Source organism: Tachypleus tridentatus, chromosome 2 (assembly GCF_004210375.1).
Source record: "Tachypleus tridentatus isolate NWPU-2018 chromosome 2, ASM421037v1, whole genome shotgun sequence".
Classification (NCBI taxonomy): domain Eukaryota; kingdom Metazoa; phylum Arthropoda; class Merostomata; order Xiphosura; family Limulidae; genus Tachypleus; species Tachypleus tridentatus.
In genome coordinates this window covers 150,744,164-150,763,868 of record NC_134826.1, presented here as the reverse complement: position 1 = coordinate 150,763,868, position 19,705 = coordinate 150,744,164, and the positions used below count along the sequence as shown (strand labels likewise).

Genomic DNA, 19,705 nt, shown 5'->3' with positions numbered 1-19,705 from the left:
CTGTCACATTTTACCAGTGTTCTATTACATGTCATACTGAGCAAATTATTGTTTTTTAAATGTGGCAATTTTAAACAAAACTCCATGGAATTCACCGCACTTTAATATATAATAAAATAATTTTTTTTCACCTAAATATCCACGACCCCTGAGCCGTGAAATCACCAATACATACTCTGTCTTTAGCCGAGAGAACAATGTTGTTAATAAACAACAGATTGGCCCACCATGACTTCTGACACTTGGTTACTATAGGGTCCACTGTCTCATGCCATACAGGTCCAGAACCTAACAGTGGAAGCAACATAGCTAGTGCTATTACCGTCATGTGAGCCGGAACCATCCTGTTAAAAAAACACCAGATAATTATTGCATTACCATAAATGAAAAAACAAACAAACACAGATAAACTTGACATTACTTATGGTTATAGTTGGCTATAGCTTAGTTATTATAATTTCAACATCATTATCAGCAAATGATTGAAAATATTTCTTCGCATTTGTTTAGTGACGCACCTAAAGAAATATTTTGATATGTGACCAAACAAAACAACATCTAGTGTCTAGAATGGTTTTTGGTGTATCACCTCTGTAACTAAAGTTATATTAAAAACACATACTTTTATCAGCATTTCCCAATACAATATACATTTATTAATTTCGTCTTTAGAACGAAAGCCATTTTGTATATTTATATTGGTTTGTTTTGTTTTGAATTTCGCGCAAAGCTGCACGTGGGCTATCTGCTCTAGTCGTTCATAATTATGCAGTGTAAAACTATAGGGAAGGCAGCTAGTTATCACCACCCACCGCCAACTTTTGGGCTACTTTTTTTACAAACGAATACTGGGATTTACTGTCACATTATAACGCCCCCACAGCTGAAAGAGCGAGCATGTTTTGTGTGACGGTATATTAATATAATATTAACATATACCAGCCTTTATTCAAAATTTAAAGTTAGTTGCTAAACGTCTTCATTTCTATTCTCACCACATCTGCGACCTTTCACGTATTAGAGCCCGTCATAGAAATCTGAGGGTCGCGGATTCAAATCCCCGTCTCACCAAATATGTTCGTATTTTCATCCGTGGGGGCGTCATAATATGACGGTGGGTGGTCATAATTAGCTGCCTTCCTTTTCGTCTTACACTGTTAAGTTAAGGACGGCTAGCGCAGATAGTCTTCGTGTCGGTTTGCATGAAATTCAAACAAACTAATAATCCACTTATTAAGTTATTTTTTTATTTAATTATGAGAATAAAATGTACATACAATCTGGTTGATTGTAAGTAAGTGTAAAGGTATTCTATTCTACCAGATTTGATAAATCTGGAAATGTTGTGTTCACAACAACTAAAGACAATTCGTTGATGGCGATTATCTGGTTTTATTTCCACTTGTCTCTTTAAAACGTTCTTTACCACTTGTGCTTAGTTTAACACCTTGTTAGTGTACGTTGTTCACCACTGAAGCTGTCATGATATTCTTAAGACCTTATGTGATAAGCAGGAAGATAGAGAAGCATGATTGAATACACATAAAACGATCCTCCCTCCCAAATCTTGAATTAACACCAAGTTGATCATGTATTCCTGGGCACACATTATTCATGATTTTACACAACATACTAAACGTAAACTATTTGAAATTTTGCAATTAAATGTTACTTTATAGCTCGTCATGTTTTATCGTTTTACTTCTGAAACACGGGTGTGAAAAGCACGGTATATATTTATAATTTTGTTTATTTATTTCAAAAGTTTTATACAAAACTAAAAAAAAGAACGGTTTCAAAATAGGTGTTCCTAATCAGCACCGTTATCTATCGTCAACTACTGTACTAATCGATTCACAGTTCAGCATGCTAAGAATTAGTTCAAGTATGATCAAATTTCTAAAATGGAAGGATTTGGATTAACAACGTAATAAATCTTATTTTTACATTTAATATATATTTGTGTCTATGACAATGTCTTCATTTTCTTTCTTTTTACAGTGAGGTACTACACTTACCTGTATATTTTATAAGTTAGTAGACTTATCTGTAGATGTTGTATATTGGTAGACTTACCTGTATATTTTGTAAGTTAGTAGACTTAAGTGTATATTTTGTAAGTTAGTAGACTTACCTGTATATTTTATAAGTTAGTAGACTTACCTGTATATTTTGTAAGTTAGTAGACTTACCTGTAGATTTTGTAAGTTAGTAGACGTACCTGTAGATTTTGTAAGTTAGTAGACTTACCTGTAGATGTATGTTGGTAATCTTACCTGTATATTTTGTAAGTTAGTAGACTTACCTGTATATTTTGTAAGTTAGTAGACTTATCTGTAGATGTTGTATATTGGTAGACTTACCTGTATATTTTATAAGTTAGTAGACTTATCTGTAGATGTTGTATATTGGTAGACTTACCAGTATATTTTGTATATTGGTAGACTTACCAGTATATTTTGTAAGTTAGTAGACTTACCTGTATATTTTGTAAGTTAGTAGACTTATCTGTAGATGTTGTATATTGGTAGACTTACCTGTATATTTTGTAAGTTAGTAGACTTACCTGTATATTTTGTAAGTTAGTAGACTTAAGTGTATATTTTGTAAGTTAGTAGACTTACCTGTATATTTTATAAGTTAGTAGACTTACCTGTAGATTTTGTAAGTTAGTAGACTTACATGTAGATTTTGTAAGTTAGTAGACTTACATGTAGATTTTATAAGTTAGTAGACTTACCTGTAGATGTATGTTGGTAAACTTACCTGTATATTTTGTAAGTTAGTAGACTTACCTGTATATTTTGTAAATTAGTAGACTTACCTGTATATTTTGTAAGTTAGTAGACTTACCTGTATATTTTGTAAATTAGTAGACTTACCTGTATATTTTGTAAATTAGTAGACTTACCTGTATATTTTGTAAGTTAGTAGACTTACCTGTATATTTTGTGGAGAAGAAGCATTAAAAGAGTTGTTTTTCGTTCTGATTCATAAGTTGGTTTCAAAATGACGTACGACGTGAGGAGTCCACTGCATAAAAATGAAATTTGAATCATAGATTACGATTTATTGTTTACCAAAAATGTATCTCGAACAAAAACCATATTTACATAAATAGTGGCGACAAGTTTGTGCTATGAGAACATGTAAGTATTTAAAGAAAAATGAAAACACGATTATGACAATTTATACTGCAGAAACATTATTACATTAAAAATAATAAATATGTGTTCATAATATAGTTTGTTCTGTTGTAGTAATTTTTGTATATACTTGTTCAGAGTTGTTGATCTAAATATTCCTTCAATGACAACAATAAAGATATATTTAGAGTAGACTGTTCTTAGAGTGAAACAATGTTACCAGGAAAATATATTTGTATCGATGTCTCTAAGAAACACTGAATAAATATTTTTAAAAAATTATAGTAATTTTGCTGAAGTTATGGATTTTAGTGAGTAAAAGGAAAATCTGTAATATTTGTTCTATTAAAACTATTTCACTGCTCAATAACCATAGTGCTATTTTCTGTAAAGACATTATTGCAATAAGAATAAGAAAAGACATGTTCATTGTAGTTTGTTCTTAGGAAAATTATTTGGGTAATAAAAATACAGACACATTCACAGTAATTGCTTTGAAGTTAAACATTACAGTGTTTAGAATGTTTTTCTAGTTAAAAAATAAAGATACTTTTATGGTATTCCTCAATAATTAAAAACCACTGTGTTCATTCGAGTTTATCCTTATTTAGGAACTAAACAAAGTGTAAAGGTTTCTCATGAAAAATCGTCTAATTATTGTTTTTAAATCAACTGGTTATAATCAGTTACACTACGTTCGTGCTATTCAGTTAAACAACAAACTGATAGTTTAAAATGAACTTTTTTCCAAGGAAAGGAACGAAACACTTAATTATTTTACACAACTCAATCTAATTATAGCGTGAATGGAAAATCTGATTATAATCAAATTTTGAAACAAGAGAAATCAGTTACTCCTTTTTAATAATATTTTATGATTTATTCTTTCTACAGTACTGAGAAACATTAAGCATCTTTGACATCAAAGTAAATATTATATCAGATCTAAACAACGAATGTTATATTATATCAGATCCAAACAACGAATGTTTATTTACATCAGAATAAAATGCTTTATTTGCAAAATACGTTTGAATTTATTTCATTACAGTCTTTAATCACTTGGAGAGGAAGAAAGTGTCTAGTACTATTCATCAGTTAAATATCTGGAGAGGAAGAAAGTGTCTAGTACTAATCATCAGTTAATTATCTGGAGAGGAAGAAAGTGTCTAGTACTAATCATTAGTTAAATATCTGGAGAGGAAGAAAGTGTCTAGTACTAATCATGAGTTAATTATCTGGAGAGGAAGAAAGTGTCTAGTACTAATCATCAGTTAATTATCTGGAGAGGAAGAAAGTGTCTATTACTAATCATCAGTTAATTACCTGGAGAGGAAGAAAGTGTCTATTACTAATCATCAGTTAATTATCTGGAGAGGAAGAAAGTTTCTTGTACCAATCATCAGTTAATTATCTGGAGAGGAAGAAAGTGTCTAGTACTAATTATAAGTTAATTACGTGGAAAGGAAGAAAGTGTCTATTACTAATTATAAGTTATTTACGTGGAAAGGAAGAAAGTGTCTATTACTAATCATCAGTTAATTACCTGGAGAGGAAGAAAGTGTCTATTACTAATTATCAGTTAAATATCTGGAGAGGAAGAAAGTGTCTATTACTAATCATTAGTTAAATATCTGGAGAGGAAGAAAGTGTCTAGTACTAATCATGAGTTAATTATCTGGAGAGGAAGAAAGTGTCTAGTACTAATCATCAGTTAATTATCTAGAGAGGAAGAAAGTGTCTATTACTAATCATCAGTTAATTACCTGGAGAGGAAAAAAGTGTCTATTACTAATCATCAGTTAATTATCTGGAGAGGAAGAAAGTTTCTTGTACCAATCATCAGTTAATTATCTGGAGAGGAAGAAAGTGTCTAGTACTAATTATAAGTTAATTACGTGGAAAGGAAGAAAGTGTCTATTACTAATCATCAGTTAATTACCTGGAGAGGAAGAAAGTGTCTATTACTAATCATCAGTTAATTATCTGGAGAGGAAGAAAGTGTCTAGTACTAATCATCAGTTAAATATCTGGAGAGGAAGAAAGTGTCTAGTAATAATCATGAGTTAATTATCTGGAGAGGAAGAAAGTGTCTAGTACTAATCATCAGTTAATTATCTGGAGAGGAAGAAAGTGTCTAGTACTAATCATCAGTTAATTATCTGGAGAGGAAGAAAGTGTTTAGTGCTATTCTTCAGTTAATTATCTGGAGAGGAAGAAAGTGTCTAGTACTAATCATCAGTTAAATATCTGGAGAGGAAGAAAGTGTCTAGTACTAATCATCAGTTAATTATCTGGAGAGGAAGAAAGTGTCTAGTACTAATCATTAGTTAAATATCTGGAGAGGGAGAAAGTGTCTAGTACTAATCATGAGTTAAATATCTGGAGAGGGAGAAAGTGTCTAGTACTAATCATGAGTTAATTATCTGGAGAGGAAGAAAGTGTCTAGTACTAATCATCAGTTAATTACCTGGAGAGGAAGAAAGTGTCTGGTACTAATCATTAGTTAAATATCTGGAGAGGGAGAAAGTGTCTAGTACTAATCATGAGTTAAATATCTGGAGAGGGAGAAAGTGTCTAGTACTAATCATGAGTTAATTATCTGGAGAGGAAGAAAGTGTCTAGTACTAATCATCAGTTAATTATCTGGAGAGGAAGAAAGTGTTTAGTTTTAATCATCAGTTAATTATCTGGAGAGGAAGAAAGTGTCTAGTACTAATCATCAGTTAATTACCTGGAGAGGAAGAAAGTGTCTATTACTAATCATCAGTTAATTATCTGGAGAGGAAGAAAGTTTCTGGTACTAATCATCAGTTAATTATCTGGAGAGGAAGAAAGTTTCTGGTACTAATCATAAGTTAATTACGTGGAGAGGAAGAAAGTGTCTAGTACTAATCATCAGTTAATTACCTGGAGAGGAAGAAAGTGTCTATTACTAATCATCAGTTAATTATCTAGAGAGGAAGAAAGTGTCTATTGCTAATCATCAGTTAATTACCTGGAGAGGAAGAAAGTGTCTATTACTAATCAGCAGTTAATTATCTAGAGAGGAAGAAAGTGTCTATTACTAATCAGCAGTTAATTATCTAGAGAGGAAGAAAGTGTCTATTACTAATCATCAGTTAATTACCTGGAGAGGAAGAAAGTGTCTATTACTAATCATCAGTTAATTACCTGGAGAGGAAGAAAGTTTCTGGTACTAATCATCAGTTAATTATCTGGAGAGGAAGAAAGTGTCTAATACTAATCATAAGTTAATTACGTGGAGAGGAAGAAAGTGTCTATTACTAATCATGTTAATTACCTGGAGAGGAAGAAAGTGTCTATTACTAATCATCAGTTAAATATCTGGAGAGGAAGAAATGTCTAGTACTAATCATCTGTTAATTATCTGGAGAGGAAGAAAGTGTCTAGTACTAATCATCAGTTAATTACCTGGAGAGGAAGAAAGTGTCTATTACTAATCATCAGTTAATTATCTGGAGAGGAAGAAAGTTTCTGGTACTAATCATCAGTTAATTATCTGGAGAGGAAGAAAGTTTCTGGTGCTAATCATAAGTTAATTACGTGGAGAGGAAGAAAGTGTCTATTACTAATCATCAGTTAATTACCTGGAGAGGAAGAAAGTGTCTATTACTAATCATCAGTTAATTATCTAGAGAGGAAGAAAGTGTCTATTACTAATCATCAGTTAATTACCTGGATTGGAAGAAAGTGTCTATTACTAATCATCAGTTAATTACCTGGAGAGGAAGAAAGTGTCTATTACTAATCATCAGTTAATTATCTAGAGAGGAAGAAAGTGTCTATTACTAATCATCAGTTAATTACCTGGATTGGAAGAAAGTGTCTATTACTAATCATCAGTTAATTACCTGGAGAGGAAGAAAGTGTCTATTACTAATCATCAGTTAATTACCTGGAGAGGAAGAAAGTGTCTAGGGCAAGAGTAGAACTGAGGAAAGGCTGAAACGCCAAATCACCGGAAAAACTCACAGCTTTCAACAGCTGTCCTGTAAAAAAAACAAAACCAGATAAATTAACATATACATATGTTTTGGCTTTTCACGTTGGTTTCGCATGTGTATCATTTCTAAGAAGCGAGAAACTTATAAAGGAGTTTTTTTATATTTCAATTAGACTAATAGGTTTAAGCTTACCTTTAGATATTCGTTTGTACTTGTGTATGAAATAGCCACTTCTTAACGAGAAAATATAACTAATAACTGAAATTACCCATGGTCAAAAGCAAGATCACCTATACAGTATTTCTAGCTTTGATATACAAATAAAAGGTTGGTTTTATGAGTATTTATTCTTAATTAAACATAACGGGTAAGATGCTCGTCCAAAACTTTACTTATGTAAAGTGTAGTTGGGTGATATTGTTGGTTAATTAATTGTGTCACTTTTGCACACGTGTTTACAAATTCTTTGTTAACAAATCTGCTCAGAATTCGTGTGATTTAACACGATTTGATTTACACACTAGAGGAGTTTAGCATTGGTCAGAAGATAAGTTTTAATTCTTCAAATTATAAATGTTTTTTCACAGTGCATTTATTTGTGCAGGTAGCGTGACGCTGCTTTAATATTGAATTTCTGACCACAGAGGGAGCAAGTGTCTTTGTAGCTACCATTGTTATGGTTTTGTTTGTATATCTATTTTTAACAATAAATACTTGTTATAGATAAGTTGATTTTAATATTGTTGCTTTTATACCTATTAGATGCTTAAAATATCTGTTACCGGCCTTCAACCATCACTTCAGTGTTCTTCTGAAATTTGATTTAACACAAGCTATCTGTTTACATAATAGATTGTTACGAAAATTAACTGTTACCTGTAAGGCATAATTAAATCTAATGTTATGATTGGTTGATAGTTTGTTGTCAAGGGTTTTGATATTAAAAACAAATAAACTTGAATTTTGAGATCTTTGAGAAAACTCACTCCGAAACACGTGTCTAAAAACAGACATTTGCAATATGAGATTCATTTTTGAAATTTATTAGCTTAACTATTATTTAAATATAATAGATATGGTCCTGTGAATGTAGGAGAAAACAAACATGGCCTAAAAGAGGTTAAAGTTACTTTAGTGTTTGAATAGGAGTGATTTCACGCAGGAGCAGGAACGGTTTAGCTGTCATGATCACAATACTGTAATGACTCAGTACTCAAAGACTAACCTTAATCTACTTTCTTGTTATTATATTTGTTGCTGTTGATGTTGGGTTACGAGTGTTAGGGTTATCCTAAGACTTACCAATATGATCGTATACTAATTTAAGAGAAATTTAATTCAATTTAATGTGAATAAATATTTGAATTATACTGTATTCACGAACTAACTACCGAGTAAAGTTGACAACAGTTTCTTCGAATGTTAATTAAAATGAAAATGTTTTTAATCGATTAAAAAGTCATTTTACGTCTTTATGAGAAGTGAAAAAACTATCGTGAAATATTGGATTATCCTTGGAACTGTTAAATTAAAGTAACATCGGCATAGCAGCCTTTCTGTATGATAATCTTTGTTCACTAAAAAATAAATATAGTTTACTAAAATCCCGAAACAAGGCAAAAATAGAACTAGAAATCTGCGTTAACAATAACATATAGGCTTAACTTTGATTATACTAATCCTTGGAGTCTACCATTACAAAACCCCTTGTCGATATGTTTCAAAAATTGATAACACGTTGATACAGACCACACAAGAGAAGTTCATGTAGATTTTCAACAATATATTCATGTGTAATTGGAACGTAATAACAGTATTTTCTGAAGAAATTTCTCTTCACGGGTGTTTCTAGCATTAAGGGGCCAGTTAAATATATGTCGTTAATCAGATGATGACCATATCTAATAGATAAGGTGTAAGCATTAAACAAACCATAACCTGCTTAATAGAATAGCAAATGTTTACCTTTTATACAAACATATATTAGTCTTAGCTGTTTCATGCTCTACGAGCTGACATTTATCGAAAATATGTGTTTATTTGTTAAACACTCAATACAATTAAAATAACTATTTTAAACAACCATACGTACGGAAAATCTGGTATTTGATACACAAAAAGATGTTTCCTGATATAATCCACGTCATACTGAGAGCTCTGAGACCGTGCAGACCTTCTAGTTTGTCCAAAGATGTTTTGGTTTCTAGGACTTTGGAAATGTTACTGTTAAACGACAGAGATGTCAGTATTCTGGTGAATGTGCCTGAAAAGACGTGTTCATAGTAATTAATAAAATAATGAATGTCTATCAAAACAACAATATTAAATCACGTGCCATTTAATTACATTCACGTGTATACATTTAACAAGCTTCCAATGACAAATAGCTCTCCAGGTCTTTTTCACAAGACAAAAACCTCTCTATACAAACAACACAACACGTGTAATGCAACCTAAAATCAGTGACGAAATGCTAACAATACTTTCACGTTCTAGCAGGAATCTAAGATGATTTATTCGAATTAGATTATGAATACAATTGACTCTGTGTGTATATATAAAGATTATTAAGTATATATATATATAAAGATTATAGGGTATATATATATATATAAAGATTATAGAGTGTATATATATATATAAAGATTATAGGGTATATATATATATAAAGATTATAGAGTGTATATATATATATAAAGATTATAGGGTATATATATATATAAAGATTATATGGTATGTATATGTATATAAAGATCATAGGCTGAATTACATTTTAAATAGAATAGAAAATTATTTATGTAGCAGTAGTAGTAGTGTTTCTACCCCCTAATTAGTAATGAGTATAAAAGCATGTCTTTCTTAGAACAAAAGACAAATTAGACCTTTCTAAAACAAAAGATAAGATGTACTAAACACCTGGACGAAGAATGAAATGAAACTGTTAGTAAGTTCCAGTATATAGACTTAATTAAAAACCAAATTATCGGACGTGATGTAGACACGAAAATATCGAATCAGACCCTTAGTTAACGAATCGAATCGGAGCCTTAGTTAACGAATCGAATCGGAGCCTTAGTTAACGAATCGAATTGGAGCCTCAGTTAACGAATCGAACCGGAGCCTTAGTTAACGAATCGAATCGGAGCCTTAGTTAACGAATCGAATCGGAGCCTTAGTTAACGAGCCCAATCAGAGCCTTAGTTAACGAATCGAATCGGAGCCTTAATTCCAATTTGCAATTGAATCTCGAAGCTTCGCAGGGCCCTAAATATATATATATCCACATATCTACATATATATATATCCACATATCTACATATATATATATCCACATATCTACATATATATATATCCACATATCTACATATATATATATCCACATATCTACATATATATATATCCACATATCTACATATATATATCCACATATCTACATATATATATCCACATATCTACATGTATATATCTACATATATATATATCCACATATCTACATGTATATATCTACATATATATATATCCACATATCTACATATATATATATCCACATATCTACATATATATATATCCACATATCTACATATATATATATCCACATATCTACATGTATATATCTACATATATATATATCCACATATCTACATATATATATATCCACATATCTACATGTATATATATCCACATATCTACATATATATATATCCACATATCTACATATATATATCTACATATCCTGTAAATAAACTGTTATACAGTTTTGTTTACTGAAGTTCTAGAAACTTCTGTTCCTGATTGGAAGTTAAATAATCGTCATTCCAACCACTTTTAATTACTACCATTTCAAACTGTTTGTGGTGTGTTATCTCTTGGTCATTCCAACCACTTTTATTTACTACCATTTCAAACTGTTTGTGGTGTCTTATCTCTTGGTCATTCCAACCACTTTTAATTACTACCATTTCAAACTGTTTGTGGTGTCTTATCTCTTGGTCATTCCAACCACTTTTAATTACTACCATTTCAAACTGTTTGTGTTGTCTTATCTCTTGGTCATTCCAAGCACTTTTAATTACTACCATTTCAAACTGTTTGTGGTGTCTTATCTATTGGTCATTCCAACCACTTTTATTTACTACCATTTCAAACTGTTTGTGGTGTTTTATCTCTTGGTCATTCCAACCACTTTTATTTACTACCATTTCAAACTGTTTGTGGTGTCTTATTCCTTGGTCATTCCAATCACTTTTAATTACTACCATTTCAAACTGTTTGTGGTGTCTTATCTCTTGGTTCATGTAACACCAACAGCTTACCCAGATTGTCTTCCAAATTTATTTTTGATATTATTAGAATTGCATTATTTGCTTCTTTACAAGATTTATAATGGGAGTAAGCTCAATTATCTAGTTGAAGTACAAGGGCTATACATAAGAAGTTATCATTTTTATATTATTAAGTTATTGAATTTGAATTTCCCACAAAGTTATACGAGAGCTATCTGCTTTAAGAGTCCCTAATGTAGTAGTGAAAAACTAGAGAGAAGGCAGCTAGTTATCACCACCAACCGTCAACTCGTGGGCTACTCCATAATAAACGAATAGTGCGATTTACTGTAACATTATAACACTCTCACGGCTGAAAGGGCGAACAAAATTGGTGGGACCGGATATTCAAATCTGCGACCGTCAGATTGCGAGTTAAGCGCTCTAACCATCTTGCCATGCCGAACCATATTACTAAGAATTCACTAACCATCTTGCCATGCCGAACCATATTACTAAGAATTCACTAACCATCTTGCCATGCTGAACCGTAATACTAAGAGCTCACTAACCACCTTGCCATGCCGAACCATAATACTAAGAGCTCACTAACCACCTTGCCATACCGAACCATATTACTAAGAACTCACTAACCACCTTGCCATGCCGAACCATATTACTAAGAACTCACTAACCACCTTGCCATGCCGAACCATATTACTAAGAACTCACTAACCAACTTGCCATGCCGAACCATATTACTAAGAACTCACTAACCACCTTGCCATGCCGAACCATATTACTAAGAACTCACTAACCACCTTGCCATACCGAACCATATTACTAAGAACTCACTAACCACCTTGCCATACCGAACCATATTACTAAGAGCTCACTAACCACCTTGCCATACCAAACCATATTACTAAGAACTCACTAACCACCTTGCCATGCCGAACCATATTACTAAGAGCTCACTAACCATCTTGCCATACCGAACCATAATACTAAGAGCTCACTAACCACCTTGCCATACCGAACCATATTACTAAGAACTCACTAACCACCTTGCCATGCCGAACCATATTACTAAGAACTCACTAACCACCTTGCCATACCGAACCATATTACTAAGAGCTCACTAACCACCTTGCCATACCGAACAATATTACTAAGAGCTCACTAACCACCTTGCCATGCCGAACCATATTACTAAGAACTCACTAACCACCTTGCCATGCCGAACCATATTACTAAGAACTCACTAACCACCTTGCCATGCCGAACCATATTACTAAGAGCTCACTAACCACCTTGCCATGCCGAACCATAATACTAAGAACTCACTAATCACCTTGCCATACCGAACCATATTACTAAGAACTCACTAACCACCTTGCCATACCGAACCATATTACTAAGAACTCACTAACCACCTTGCCATGCCGAACCATATTACTAAGAACTCACTAACCACCTTGCCATGCCGAACCATATTACTAAGAGCTCACTAACCACCTTGCCATACCGAACCATATTACTAAGAGCTCACTAACCACCTTGCCATGCCGAACCATATTACTAAGAGCTCACTAACCACCTTGCCATGCCGAACCATATTACTAAGAGCTCATACATTAAAAACGATTTTCCAAAAGTGAATTCTTATTTTCATTAGAAAACGCTAATCAGCAAGATATAGGGGAAGATAAGGAAATTTGAAACTTAGCGGATTGTAAGAAGTTCTTTGACTAGAAAGAGTCACTAACGTTTAACATAGGAAAATGTTTTCAAACGCTACAGAATTCCAAAACCAGGTTCGTCAATTTGTTTGTTTTGAATTTCGCGCAAAGCTACTAGAGAGCTATCTGCGCTAGTCATCCCTAATTTAGCAGTGTTAAGACTAGAGGGAAGTCAGCTTGGTTATCACCACCCACCGCCAACTCTTGGGCTACTCTTTTACCAATGAATAGTGGGATTGACCGTCACATTATAACGGCCCCACGGCTGAAAGGGCGAGCATGTTTGGTGCGACCTGGATTCGAACCCGTGACCCTCGGATTACGAGTCGAACGCCTTAACGCGCTTGGCCATGCCGGACCAGGTTAGTCAGTTAGGTCTTAAAGTGTTACTTTCTACTTACAAAAAAAGAATAGAATTTCTAAGACATAATAATTTGTTTATGGCTGATCAGTATAGTTGAAACGGTTTTCACTACAAAGTTTATTGATCAATGAAATAAGTTTAACATTTTTTTCGCTTTACTTTTGACAGAAATGTGCGAACTCTGATTTTTTCCTTACATGATTTTTAATGTAAAATTTATATTATTTTCACGTAGAACAGCTACAGTTTAAAGTGTACCAACTTCAGATTGTTCATACTAACCTCGTGGCGAACGTTTGTTCCTTATGCGGTTCTCGCAGCAATAAAATGACAATATGTCATAGGCAGTTCCAACTAGAATAAATATTCCCAAAATTCCAAAAACGCACCTGAAATTACCAATAACAAAATAATTCTAAAATTGTTTTCAAATGTAATAAAGAGAAAGATAATTTATTATTTGAAAATCAAGAAATAATATTTGTTCTTTACAAAAATCTCAGAGTAAAATTCATGAAAGTTGATTGAAGAAGCAAAAGGTGTTACACATATTTATTGAATATATATTGTAACTAATATATAAATACTGGGTATGCTTACATTGCAAAGAATATCTAAATTCGAATCAAGAGACCAAGTCTTTAGTATATATATATATTGTGACTCTTAATAATTAACATTTCATTTAATAAAGTTGAAGTATAAAGTTGATGTATAAAGTTGAAGTATAAAGTTGAGTTATATAGTTGGTGTATAAAGTTGATGTATAAAGTTGGTGTATAAAGTTGAAGTATAAAGTTGAGGTATATAGTTGATGTATAAAGTTGAAGTATATAGTTGATGTATAAAGTTGATGTATAAAGTTGAAGTATATAGATGAAGTATATAGTTGATGTATAAAGTTGAAGTATAAAGTTGATGTATAAAGTTGAAGTATAAAGTTGATGTATAAAGTTGAAGTATATAGTTTGTGTATAAAGTTGAAGTATATAGTTGATTATAAATTTGAAGTATAAAGTTGCTGTATAAAGTTGAAGTATATAGTTGATTATAAAGTTGAGGTATATAGTTGATGTATAAAGTTGATGTATAAAGTTGAAGTATATAGTTGATGTATAAAGTTGATGTATAAAGTTGAAATATAAAGTTGAAGTATATAGTTGATGTATAAAGTTGATGTATAAAGTTGAAGCATATAGTTGATTATAAAGTTGAAGTATAAAGTTGAGGTATAAAGTTGAAGTATTAAGTTGAAGTATATAGTTGATGTATAAAGTTGAAGGATATAGTTGATGTATAAAGTTGAAGTATTAAGTTGAGGTATATAGTTGATGTATAAAGTTGAAGTATATAGTTGATGTATAAAGTTCAATTATATAGTTGATGTATAAAGTTGAAGTATTAAGTTGAGGTATATAGTTGATGTATAAAGTTGATGTATAAAGTTGAAGTTTATAGTTGATGTATAAAGTTGAAGTATTAAGTTGAGGTATATAGTTGATGTATAAAGTTGATGTATAAAGTTGAAGTATATAGTTGATGTATAAAGTTGAAGTATTAAGTTGAGGTATATAGTTGATGTATAAAGTTGATTATAAAGTTGAAGTATAAAGTTGATGTATCAAGTTGAGGTATAAAGTTGAAGTAAAATGTTGAAGTAGAAAGTTTAGTATAGTTTTCTAATCCAATTTTCGCATTTAAATTTATATCACTTTTCTTTCTATGAAAACATTTATTTGTTTACTAGTAAGAGCAAACTTTATGCAATATGCTATTTGAACTGTATCAAGACGGGTATAGAAACTCTATTTTTTGTGCTACAAGACTAGAGATTTATTGTTGCTCACTAGGGGCAAAAGAATCTATAAAATAAACTATAATATTTGAGTGATTCCTTAAGTGTACAACATTTATAAAACTCAGAAAGATCTCACAACCAACAGCTCCCCATTCTTTACTAAAACCAGGGAACTAGTAGATCCCACTTTAAAGACCTCGCAAGCAACAGCTCCCCATTCTTTACTAAAACCAGGAAACTAGTAGATCCCACTTTAAAGACCTCGCAAGCAACAGCTCCCCACTCTTTACTAAAACCAGGGAACTAGTAGATTCCACTTTAAAGACCTCACAACCAATTGCTCCCCATTCTTTACTAAAACCAGAAAACTAGTATATCCCACTTTAAAGACCTCACAACCAACAGCTCCCCACTCTTTACTAAAACCAGGGAACTAGTAGATTCCACTTTAAAGACCTCACAACCAATAGCTCACCATTCTTTACTAAAACCAGGAAACTAGTAGATCCCACTTTAAAGACCTCACAACCAACAGCTCCCCATTTTTTACTAAAACCAGGGAACTAGTATATCCCACTTTAAAGACCTCACAACCAACAGCTCCCCACTCTTTACTAAAACCAGGGAACTAGTAGATCCCACTTTAAAGACCTCACAACTAACAGCTCCCCATTCTTTACTAAAACCAGGAAACAAGTAGATTCCAATTTAAAAACCTCACAACCAACAGCTCACCATTCTTTACTAAAACCAGGAAACTGGAAAATTCCACTTTAAAAGACCTCACAACCAACAGCTCCCCATTCTTTACTAAAACCAGGGAACCAGTAGATCCCACTTTAAAGACCTCACAAACACCAGCTCCCCATTCTTTACTAAAACCAGGAAACTAGTAGATTCCACTTTAAAGACCTCACAACCAACAGCTTCCCATTCTTTACTAAAACCAGGGAACTAGTTGATCCCACTTTAAAGACCTCACAACCAACAGCTTCCCATTCTTTACTAAAACCAGGGAACTAGTTGATCCCACTTTAAAGACCTCACAACCAACAGCTCCCCATTCTTTACTAAAACCAGAAAACTAAGATTCCATTTTAAAGACCTCACAACCAACAGCTCCCCATTCTTTACTAAAACTAGGGAACTAGTAGATTCCACTTTAAAGACATCACAACCAACAGCTCCCCACTCTTTACTAAAACCAGGGAACTAGTTGATCCCACTTTAAAGATCTCACAACCAACAGCTCCCCATTCTTTACTAAAACCAGGAAACTAGTAGATTCCACTTTAAAGACCTCACAACTAACAGCTCCCCACTCTTTACTAAAACCAGGGAACTAGTAGATTCCACTTTAAAGACCTCACAACCAACAGCTTCCCATTCTTTACTAAAACCAGGGAACTAGTAGATCCCACTTTAAAGACCTCACAACCAACAGCTTCCCATTCTTTACTAAAAGCAGGGAACTAGTTGATTCCACTTTAAACACCTCCCAACCAACAGCTTCCCATTCTTTACTAAAACCAAGGAACTAATAGATCCCACTTTAAAGACCTCACAACCAACAGCTTCCCATTCTTTACTAAAACCAGAAAACTAGTAGATCCCACTTTAAAGACCTCACAACCAACAGCTCCCCATTCTTTACTAAAACCAGGAAACCAGTAGATTCCACTTTAAAGACCTCACAACCAACAGCTTCCCATTCTTTACTAAAACCAGGGAACTAGTTGATCCCACTTTAAAGACCTCACAACCAACAGCTTCCCATTCTTTACTAAAACCAAGGAACTAATAGATTCCACTTTAAAGACCTCACAACCAACAGCTCCCCACTCTTTACTAAAACCAGGGAACTAGTAGATTCCACTTTAAAGACCTCACAACCAATAGCTCCACATTCTTTACTAAAACCAGATAACTAGTAGATCCCTCTTTAAAGACCTCACAACCAATAGCTCCCCATTCTTTACTAAAACCTGGAAACTAGTAGATTCCAATTTAAAGACCTCACAACCAACCGCTTCCCATTCTTTACTAAAACCAGGGAACTAGTAGATCCCACTTTAAAGCCCTCACAACCAATAGCTCCCCACTTTTTTACTAAAACCAGGGAACTAGTAGATTCCACTTTAAAGACCTCACAACCAACAGCTCCCCACTCTTTACTAAAAACAGGGAACTAGTAGATTCCACTTTAAAGACCTCACAACCAATAGCTCCCCATTCTTTACTAAAACCAGGGAACTAGTATATCCCATTTTAAAGACCTCACAACCAACAGCTCCCCACTCTTTACTGAAACCAAAGAACTAGTAGATTCCACTTCAAAGACCTCACAACCAATAGCTCCCCATTCTTTACTAAAACCAGGAAACTAGTAGATTCCAATTTAAAGACCTCACAACCAACAGCTTCCCATTCTTTACTAAAACCAGGGAACTAGTAGATCCCATTTTAAAGACCTCACAACCAACAGCTCCCCACTCTTTACTAAAACCAGGGAAATAGTAGATTCCCTTAAAAGACCTCACAACCAACAGCTCCCCACTCTTGCTAAAACCAGGGAACTAGTAGATTCCACTTTAAAGACCTCACAACCAATAGCTCCCCATTCTTTACTAAAACCAGGGAACTAGTATATCCCACTTTAAAGACCTCACAACCAACAGCTCCCCACTCTTTACTAAAACCAGGAAACTAGTAGATTCCAATTTAAAGACCTCACAACCAACAGCTTCCCATTCTTTACTAAAACCAGGGAACTAGTAGATCCCATTTTAAAGACCTCACAACCAACAGCTCCCCACTCTTACTAAAACCAGGGAAATAGTAGATTCCCCTTAAAAGACCTCACAACCAACAGCTCCCCACTCTTTGCTAAAACCAGGGAACTAGTAGATTCCACTTTAAAGACCTCACAACCAATAGCTCCCCATTCTTTACTAAAACCAGGGAACTAGTATATCCCACTTTAAAGACCTCACAACCAACAGCTCCCCACTCTTTACTAAAACCAAAGAACTAGTAGATTCCACTTCAAAGACCTCACAACCAATAGCTCACCATTCTTTACTAAAACCAGGAAACTGGAAGATTCCACTTTAAAGACCTCACAACCAACAGCTCCTCATTCTTTACTAAAACCAGGGAACTAATAGATCCCACTTTAAAGACCTCACAACCAACAGCTCCCCACTCTTTACTAAAACCAGGGAACTAGTAGATTCCACTTTAAAGATCTCACAACCAACAGCTCCCCATTCTTTACTAAAACCAGGAAACTAGTAGATTCCACTTTAAAGACCTCACAACTAACAGCTCCCCACTCTTTACTAAAACCAGGGAACTAGTAGATTCCACTTTAAAGACCTCACAACCAACAGCTTCCCATTCTTTACTAAAACCAGGGAACTAGTAGATCCCACTTTAAAGACCTCACAACCAACAGCTTCCCATTCTTTACTAAAAGCAGGGAACTAGTTGATTCCACATTAAACACCTCCCAACCAACAGCTTCCCATTCTTTACTAAAACCAAGGAACTAATAGATCCCACTTTAAAGACCTCCCAACCAACAGCTTCCCATTCTTTACTAAAACCAGGGAACTAGTAGATCCCACTTTAAAGACCTCACAACCAACAGCTCCCCATTCTTTACTAAAACCAGGAAACCAGTAGATTCCACTTTAAAGACCTCACAACCAACAGCTTCCCATTCTTTACTAAAACCAGGGAACTAGTTGATCCCACTTTAAAGACCTCACAACCAACAGCTTCCCATTCTTTACTAAAACCAAGGAACTAATAGATCCCACTTTAAAGACCTCACAACCAATAGCTCTCCACTCTTTACTAAAACCAGGGAACTAGTAGATTCCACTTTAAAGACCTCACAACCAATAGCTCCACATTCTTTACTAAAACCAGATAACTAGTAGATCCCTCTTTAAAGACCTCACAACCAATAGCTCCCCATTCTTTACTAAAACCTGGAAACTAGTAGATTCCAATTTAAAGACCTCACAACCAACCGCTTCCCATTCTTTACTAAAACCAGGGAACTAGTAGATCCCACTTTAAAGCCCTCACAACCAATAGCTCCCCACTTTTTACTAAAACCAGGGAACTAGTAGATTCCACTTTAAAGACCTCACAACCAACAGCTCCCCACTCTTTACTAAAAACAGGGAACTAGTAGATTCCACTTTAAAGACCTCACAACCAATAGCTCCCCATTCTTTACTAAAACCAGGGAACTAGTATATCCCATTTTAAAGACCTCACAACCAACAGCTCCCCACTCTTTACTAAAACCAAAGAACTAGTAGATTCCACTTCAAAGACCTCACAACCAATAGCTCCCCATTCTTTACTAAAACCAGGAAACTAGTAGATTCCACTTTAAAGACCTCACAA

The 19,705-nt window shown here is 33.7% G+C and overlaps 1 protein-coding gene across 1 annotated transcript in view; it reads right to left on the bottom strand.

The window, feature by feature from the left end:
• LOC143245360 (nose resistant to fluoxetine protein 6-like) overlaps positions 1-19,705 on the bottom strand; it is a 103,572-nt gene that overhangs the window by 11,565 nt on the left and 72,302 nt on the right. The window contains exons 5-9 of the mRNA XM_076491605.1: positions 13,765-13,871; positions 9,207-9,377; positions 7,066-7,159; positions 2,941-3,033; positions 132-344 (exon numbers count right to left, since the gene is read on the bottom strand). Coding sequence (XP_076347720.1) covers positions 132-344; positions 2,941-3,033; positions 7,066-7,159; positions 9,207-9,377; positions 13,765-13,871 — 678 coding nt within the window. The remainder of the gene's footprint in view (positions 1-131; positions 345-2,940; positions 3,034-7,065; positions 7,160-9,206; positions 9,378-13,764; positions 13,872-19,705) is intronic.